This window comes from Elaeis guineensis, chromosome 1 (assembly GCF_000442705.2).
Source record: "Elaeis guineensis isolate ETL-2024a chromosome 1, EG11, whole genome shotgun sequence".
Lineage (NCBI taxonomy): Eukaryota > Viridiplantae > Streptophyta > Magnoliopsida > Arecales > Arecaceae > Elaeis > Elaeis guineensis.
In genome coordinates, this window is record NC_025993.2 from 99,572,073 (window position 1) to 99,581,380 (window position 9,308).

Consider the following 9,308-nt stretch of genomic DNA (forward strand, 5'->3'; position numbering starts at 1 on the left):
TATATCCTGAAATTACATAATGTGTCTATCAATAATTGACTTCTAGGACACTCATCCTACAGTCAATACTGTGATTCATTCAAGAGATGTCATATTTAATGAAAATAGATTTAATTCAATTTTTAGACCTAAAGAATGTGTTTATTTTTTGGAAGAGAATGATGGAAGAAAATCTTGAACCTAGAAGTAAAAGAGTTAGAGAAGCAAAAATCTTGGAATTGCATTTCTTTATGTTCTTAGTAGAAAGGACTAGAGAATCCTTTGGTAAGCATATACCACATAGTTTTAATATAGAAACAGACTCTATAACTTATGAAGAGGCAATGAAATCTCAAGATGTTGTCTTTTGGTAAAAAGCTATTAATGAAGAAATGGATTCTATTATGGATAATAATACATGCAAATTAGTTGACCTCACACTAAGTTCTAAGCCAATTGATTGTAAATAAATTTTTAAGAAGAAAATAAAAATAGATGGAACCATTGATAAATTAAAAGATAGGTTAGTAGCCAAAGACTTTCTACAAAAATAAGAAATTGATTATTTTGATATATATGCACCAGTAGCTAAGATTGCAACTATTAAATTACTAATTTCTCTTGCATCTATTTATAAGTTGGTTATTAATCAAATAGATATAAAAATCATATTTTTAAATGGTGATTAGATGAAAAAGTATATATGGATTAACCTGAGAGGTTTGTAGAACATAAATATGCAAACTTGTTAAGTCTTTATATGGATTAAAATAAGCTTTTAAGAAATGGCATCAAAAATTTGATCAAATTGTATGCTTGCCAATGGCTATAAAATAAATGAATTTGACAAATGAATATATAATAAATTTAGTAATGGAAAAGGTGTTATTATTTATTTGTATGTAGATGATATGTTAATTTTTGGTACTAGTTTAGAATAAGTTGAGATTACTTAAAAAATTTTATCTCATAATTTTACTTTTAGAAAGTTAAGTAGATATATAAGTAATCTAAGTAATTTTTATTAGCATACAATACATAGAGTTCTAAAGTACTTAAAGAAAACTATGAATTATGGCATTAATTATTGAGGATGTCCTTCTATTTTAGAAGGATATATGGATTCCAGTTGGTTACAAATAAAGAAGATCATGCTTCAACAAATGGATAGATCTTCATGGTTGGTGGAGGTATAATTTCTTGGAGATCTAAGAAGCAAACATGTATAGCAGATCCTACCATAATAGTAGAGTATATTGCTTTAGCTTCAGCAAACAAAGAAATTGAATGATTAAGAAATCTCTGATCTGAGATTCTTTTATGGCTTAAATTATTGCCACTTATATCTATACATTATGATAGTGAGGCCACACTATTAAGAGTATTGGCATATAATAAAGTATATAACGAAAAGTCCAGACATGTTAGACTAAGGCACAACTGTGTAAAATAATTAATTTTAAATGGAACGATCATTATTGATTTTGTAAAATCAAGTCAAAATTTGACAGATCCATTAACAAAGGGACTTGCCAGGGATTTGATGTTTAAAATATCAAAAGGTTTAGAACTCAAGCTCATATTTCAAGATCACCAATGATAAAACCTCAACTTAATGCTTGATACAATATCAAGTCTTGAGTTCAATGAGACAAAGTAAATCATAAGAGTGATTGCAAGCACTATAATTTTAATACCATCTCAAAGTGAAAGTACTCGATACCCATAACATATAAAGGGAAGGATAAGCTAAATGCTTTTAATAGACCTATAATAGAATTCTCTTGAAGTACGTTAGTTACGAGAGTGTTTTCAATAGAGCCTACTTATATGAGTGTGAAGTGAGGTTGCTTCTTGGAGCTATAGACTTGGCTCTTAATGCACTCATGCAAAGGATACAGACATAGGGTCATAAAAGTTTCGGCTTATATTGAGCATCCATCAGTACAAAAATTTTATGTGTGAAAATATGTTCAGCTAGTCAAAATTAAATCGTTGGCTCAAAGGCTAGTCTACCATATCATTCTAATTAGCTTCAACTTATCCTCATTAAGTGAAAATTCAAATCATAAGATATCTTCATTTGTGCATAACATTCAAGAATTATTATTGACTTGAGAAAATAAATTTATTTTGAAAATAATGAAGGATTGTTAGGTATTTTTAAAATAATATAACTTTTAGTGTTTGTTTTATATCTCAACCAGCCAATCATTGTGGTGATTGGTTGGTTGGCATCTTTTCAAAAACATTATGAGAGCAAAGCCTATGGTCAACATTTTCAATCCTATCAAACCACATGCAGAACATGTCAAAACAATAGACAGTACAAAAACATAATCAGATATTGGGGCTTCATCACATCTTCAATCATATCAAAACAACACAACAGAGCAAAAGTACACAATCGGACATTGGGGCTTCATTATATCCTAAAGACTTATCGCATATTTCTTAAAGCCATTCTTATTTGCAAACTTTCCATCTTTCCTCTCCCCTTACTCCAACAACATCATCCCACAAACCAAGCGGGTCCTAAGCGAAATTACCTCCTAACGACCTGGGGAAGTTTGTTGCCCCATTGCTCGTAACTCAACATCCCTTTCCTGGCTGGACGTTTGCCCCGCCAGCTGTTTATTCGGGAATGCCCGGGCCATAAGAATAAGATACAAGAAGGGCGAAAAAACCGCAGCCACGATTAAGGCGGTGCCTCCTGAGAACGGAGCGCTGCCTACCACAAAAGCCACCGCTAAGGTGAGCATGTCTAGAAGCACCAAACCCTGGAGCCAAACCAGCCTCTGCTCAGCATGGAAGATGCTCGGATTCAAGAGCAGCACGATGATGGCTATCGACCACCCGAAAGCCATGGTGTTGGACACAAAGAACAACGTGTATCGAGTCGGACTTTTGTCGGCCAACACCGGATTCCCAGCAGTGTGCGCCTGACTGCCGCTATCCGGAGATGGCTTTGAGTCGTCCTGCCAAAAGCCACCGGGAGGGTTTAGCCCGGCGGTGTATGTTACGGAGGCGGCGAGGGTGGCGAGGATCATGAGCCAGCCTCGCATCTCCTTGATCCAGACTTTTTGCCTGAGCCCCTCTGCCCTTCTTTCCTCCTCGTCTTTCCCCACCGGTACTTTGACCACCGGATCGGAACTAGCCAATGACGTCATGTAGTGTCGCAGCAGTGGATCGAGCATTTCGGTTGCTGCCGCAATCTGATGGTGTGACATTAATGGAAGGGCCGATGGGGGAGAAGAATAATAAGACGAATGTGGCGGTGGGGGCGGCCGAGTTACCGACTGCCCATATTGTGAAAGAGTCACGGGCAAAGGAGCTGAACTCATGGGTATTTTGCGGCTTGGGTCGTTGTGTTGGAGGCGGAAGTATTCGGAGATATGGGGAGATCACTTCATGCTAGGGTGGCTGTGATATATATATATGCCTTTTTGGAGAAGGTGATGTAAGTAAGATGCTCCCCCACATTTATTTATTTATTTATTAGATATATTTAATTAGCACTTGTATTTTGTATGATACCCACGATGCATCGCATGATGCGATCGATGCATCACGCACATCGTCTATCCTACGGTAGGTGACTGCATAAGATCGCGTGCGGCGTGAATTGCACGGTCCATATTTTCTTGCGGTCCCCCATCGTGCGATGAATGATGCATGTGATTCATCGTACTTTGTGATGCACAACAAAAGGATCCGCGCCCATTTAGCAGTCTTTCCGTGAATCCCGCAGTAATGGGAAGTCCCGATTGACCGGATATTTAATTACCAGTCCTTGTGAACCCCATTTTAATGGGAGGTCTCAATTGACCGATTATATGATTGCCGGTCCGATATTGTTTTTTAACATCGGGCCCTATCGCATCCCTTGTCACTCTGAAATGCCAACTCTACCCTTTCCCGCCTACCTGTTCACCTACTCAGGAAAAAAAAAAAAAAATCACGTGCTCAACTTCCTCATCCCATCCCTCCCTCTTGGCAGAAGTTTGCCATTGGAGTATATTTAGATATTTTTTTGATTGACTAGAAGTGTATTCGACTTTGCTAGGCGTTTGGCTGGAGATGAGAGGCGGCGCTAGGTTACGATAGCCTGCATCCCGTCAGGCTCCACCAATAGCCTTGGCAATAGGATCCCCTGATACCCTTGGCTATCTCCCAAGACTATTTGAAGTAGCGGCACATGTTGCGGTCTAGATCTTACAGGCAGCGCCCCTCACAGAGGCTTGGTGTAGGTCGTGATGTCCTCATTGGCATGGCTACTGTATTATGTTTGCTATATATCATTCCCTGTACTGTACGTGACAAATTATCTGTGTACTGTATTATGTTTGCTATGTATTGGAGGATATTAACCGTATATTACAGAATATTAAAAATATGTATCGTGGCATATTAAGTGCACACAATGGTATATTAAGTGCGTACACAGCAAGGGATGTATATTATGCTAACTATACACCATGATATATTAACTATATACCACGGCATATTAAGTGTGTACAGTACTGTATTAAGCTTGTATATGTACCTAGAAACTATATACCGGAGGATATTAACTGTATACTATATGACATTAAGTATGTACCATAGTATATTATTTGTGTACTATATTATATTAACTATAGCTATGGCATATTAAGTATGTATCATAACATATTAACAGTGTACACTACTATATTAAGTGCATACACATACCTAGGGTTGTATAATATTGTGTTATATTAACTGTGCACTGTAGTATATTAACTATGTATTATGGTACATGAAGTGCGTACAGTGGTATATTAAATATGTACATGTATCTAGTAACTATATAAAAAGGGAAATTAATTAACTGTATACTATATGATATTAACTATGTGTTGTGCTATATAATCTATACAATGTATTATATTAACTATGCATTGTGGTATAATAGTGTGTATCATGGCATATTAAGTGTGTACAGTGGTATACAAATGCTTATGCATATCTAAAGCTATATACTATGCTATATTAATTACATACTATTTTGACTTAAGATCACGAGTTAGGGGTCGTGACAACCGCTGCATACTCATAGAGAACACTTCCTACGAACATGCAACACATCTTATCCTAATATCATAAAGCAAATAGTGAAATAATTAATCAATTAATTTCAAAATTCAACTAACTAAAATCCAATTTTAATGTCCCATAAACTTCAACAAGATTCAAAAGATCTTATATCAAGTTTCAATAAAATTTTTAATTTAAAATAAAGGTATTAAAGTTCTACTTCTAATCAATCTTCCATGCATATTCTCATGTCATCTTAATTTTTAAGATTTATAAAATAGTAAAATATGGATAATGAGATAGACAGTCCAGCAAGCAATGAACACTTCAATTAAATTAAATTAATCAATAAAATAAATAATTATTTATAAAAAATAGGTATATAAAATTTATCAGTTCGAAATCAATTTCTAATATGTAGTATTATCAAAATATTATTTATGTCAAATTCAATCTTTTTTCAAATTCAAGTTTTTTTCACGAAAGTTGCAGCATTATTATCTTGGAAGTGGACAGATGTCTAAGAAAAATAATAATGAAAAAGTTGCAGCATCTGGAAAAAGAAAAAGGGACAAATGTACAATTGAAGTAGCAGGGAAAGCAGAGAAATTCCTTGCACACATTCTATTGAGGTGGATGAGAAGACACACATTTCCTTTGGAAAAAGGTTGATGGATAAAGGGATGACTGGATCTACTGATTCAAAATTATTAGCCTCTTGCCTGCCAACGTTAGAAGCAGTGCATCTAGAAATGGAAAGAAAGATGATGATGGTTTTCATGTTGAGAAAGTTATTGGCAGTGACCAAAAGGTAAACTCCTTTCTTACACACAAGCTAATAACTGCCATTATCATGTCTAAGTTACTTTTAGCTATTGATGTATTGCAGAAATCCACCAGTTCAGTAGATTCTAGTAAGAATACCAGTCAAGTCAAAAGCTTACCTGGTTCAGCCAAAAAGCATAAAGTAAGAGGTATTGCTGGCTTAAGGAAGGTAATATCTAAATGTTTCTTTGGCCGTCAGTTGATAGCTGTTTTTTGTTCTTTGTGAGTGCCCTATGTGTTAATTACATAATTTCATTGATAGGATTATGTAATTTCCAGTGAACTAAATTAGATGATAAGCCTCACCGTGCGCTGTTTTGTTGTAATCGGAATGGTCACCTTTGTGCACGACTGTTTTTTTTTTGGTTCTTGTTTATGTTAATTTAATTAAAGCACAAAAGTTTTAAAAGCTATTATGATGCCACATTCTTCCACAGGCTGCTTGCTGGTAATACTGGTCCAAAATGACTTATTTAACCCTCCACAGGGTCAAATAGTTCTCTGTGTTTTGTGTAATACAGTTAATAGGGGATTAAGTGTATTGGATACTATTCATCCAAATCTATTTTCATATCAGAATCTATCCGGATATGGATAGAAATTTGAGCATCCGACTAATATTCGTATCTGTTAAAGAAAAATGGATATGGATATGGGTAGACAACTATCCAATCTATATTCGAATATTAGATTCCATTTATAATCCTGTTTACTTTAATATAGCACTCACAAATTTTTAAGAAAAATAAATGACTACATTAACATGCTATTCGCTTGATTATCATTTACTTAGTAATATCTTTTGTTCTATAACCATAAAGTTTAATCATCTAACTTATATCTGTATTTATATCCATATTTTCAGTATCCGATTTATATCTATATCCGCTTAAAAATAGATATGAATTTTCACATCCGATGAATATCTGTATCCATATCTGTATTCGTTAAATAAAATAAATATGGATACAAATATACTAGTATCCGTTCCGTATCCGATTCATTTTCGGCCCTAAAGTTAAGGTTCTCTATCTTTGGTCTGTTATGCCAAGTGTTTTGTTGAGAGAATCTAGAGGATGACTAAGAAATGACGGTCCAACGAGGGGTGATCGAATCTGATCCAGTGATCCAAAAATATTAATCCATTCTGATAAACTTGATGGTCATTATTGGTGCAAAAATCCACTTGCGCTGGAGAAGCTGGAGTCGAGGGAGTTGTGGTCGCCGCCGGGACCTGCAAAAGAAATCTAAACCGGAGCTGGGGTTGCTCCGGCAAGACCCTCCGATGCTTAAGTCAGTTCTCTGCCTCAACAAGAATGGAGTGCTCGAACGAAAATTTTAGTAGAGTTTTTAGGTAAAAATGAGAGCTTATCGAATAACGTATCTGGGGTCTCCCTTTTATAGACGGAGGGGGCAACAAATTGATAGCGACGCCTGTAACCGTCTGGTAGTGGGCCGCCCAGAGTCAGAAGAAATTTATTGCGGAGGGTAGTGGAGTGGGATCGTGGCTATCGCCGTGGCTCGTCACGTGGAATCAGTTACGGAGAGTGGAGCAGCGTCCGCTGTCGTGACTCGTCAGGGAGTGGTGGAATCGCACAGGATCTGCCGCAGGGAGTGGAGTAGAATCGTGGCCGTTAATACGGCCTGTCAGGGAGTGATGGAGCTGCGTAGGGTCCGCCGCAGGGAGTGGAGCAGTGTTGTGGCCGTTACTGTGGCTCGCCAGGGGGTCCAGACTTGTCGGCCGAAGTTCGGTTGGAGTCGGTAGCGAGGTCCGGTACCCGTAGGAGTTTGGGCGAGGTCTTCCCGCAGTCGAAAGTCGTGGGCGGAGTCTGGCTCCCGTAGGAGTCCGAACGAAGTCCATCTGCAGCCGTTGGAGTCGAGGACGGAGCCCGGCTCCCGTAGGAATCCAGGCGGAGTCTTCCTGCAATTAAAATCAAAGGCGAAGTCCGGCTCCCGTAGGAGTCCGGACAAGGCTTACTAGTAGTTGAAGTTGAGGACGGAGCCCGACTCCCGTAGGAGTCCGGACGGAGTCTACTTGCGGTCGAAGTCGTGGGCAGAGTCCGGCTCCCGTAGGAGTTCGGACGAAGTCCGTCTGCAGCCGTTGGAGTCGAGGACGGAGCCCGGCTCCCGTAGGAATCCGGACGGAGTCTTCTAGCAGTCGAAGTCGTGGGCGGAGTCCGGCTCCCGTAGGAGTCCGGATGAAGTCTGTCTGCAGCCGTTGGAGTCGAGGACGGAGCCCGACTCCCGTAGGAATCCGGGCGGAGTCTTCCTGCAATTAAAATCAAAGGCGAAGTCTGGCTCCCGTAGGAGTCCGAACAAGGCTTACTAGCAGTTGAAGTTGAGGACGGAGCTCGGCTTCCGTAGGAATCCGGGCGGAGTCTTCTAGCAGTTGAAGTTGAGGATGGAGCCCGGCTCCCGTAGGAATCCGGGCGGAGTCTACTTGCGATCGAAGTCGTGGGCGGAGTCCGGCTCCCGTAGGAGTCCGGACGAAGTCTGTCTGCAGTCGTTGGAGTCGAGGACGGAGCCCGGTTCCCGTAGGAATCCGGGTGGAGTGATGGGAGTTCACCAACGGCAGTCGAAAGTCGGAAGAGACTTGCGAGGGTCAATTCCGCCAAGAACTTCGATCGAGGGTATTTTATACCCAACACCAGTCCCCTCACTTTCGAGTTTGAATTTTGAATGAAAGAAGTTCAGAGAGGTTGTCGCAGTCGAAGTTCCCTCCCTGACGTCCCGGCGCAACCGCCCTCGGATATGTCGGCATTTAATGCGCGCATGCCAGAGCCCTTTTTCCGATTAGGGTGATCCGAAGAGTCTTTTTGGAACTCCCACCGAGATGCGATCCCAAGCGTCGCACCGTGGAAATTTGCAAACAGTCAATCCTCGATAGCGGCGAGTGGGACACGCGAGACACGTGGGAAGCACCGGTTGGTCTAGGGATACCCACCACAATAATTGCGCTAAGATCCGCTGCCTATTTAAACCCCCTACCCTTCCTTCGGGGCTTTACTCCGCCTAAAAGATGGCACCTTTCTTTCGTCTGAGAGCCTAGCTACTCAGCCACTCCCTCGGTGCCCCTGCCAACTCCGAGCATCCTCCGCGCCGGTCCTTGCCGTCTCTCTGCCATCCTCAGCCCCCCGATTCCTCTTTAAGGGGCTTCCCCGCCAGGTCCTCCACCTCAGAGGCCATCCTCAAGAGGATGCCAAGGGCTTGGAGGAAGGCAAGAAGGGGAACAGCGGTCTGCGAGTTCTCCGGTCATCGAGCGGCCGCTGAAGGTCCCCGTCGCTTCAAAGGGGGTTTGAGGAAGAATTCCTTCAACAACAGGGGTTTAATGATGGAGACCGTCGGTAAAGGCGTTCTGCCTGAGAATTTCGGAGTAGCAAGACGGGATGACACCGGTCAGGAGGGTAGAGCTGTCGTCGCAAGCTGTGGCGGGATCCTTGATATTG

The 9,308-nt window shown here is 40.4% G+C and overlaps 1 protein-coding gene across 1 annotated transcript; it reads right to left on the minus strand.

Annotated features, from left to right (window-relative positions):
- Window positions 1–2,316: 2,316 nt before the first annotated feature.
- On the minus strand, window positions 2,317–3,411 carry LOC109504823 (uncharacterized). Its single transcript, XM_019845860.3, has one exon. The coding sequence runs from the start codon at window positions 3,321–3,323 to the stop codon at window positions 2,532–2,534; it is 792 nt and encodes a 263-aa protein (XP_019701419.1). The 5' UTR covers window positions 3,324–3,411; the 3' UTR covers window positions 2,317–2,531.
- Window positions 3,412–9,308: the final 5,897 nt, after the last annotated feature.

Excerpts from the sequence above, each read along its gene's own strand:
- LOC109504823 (XM_019845860.3), bottom strand. The coding sequence starts at position 3,323 with ATGAGTTCAGCTCCTTTGCCCGTGACTCTTTCACAATATGGGCAGTCG.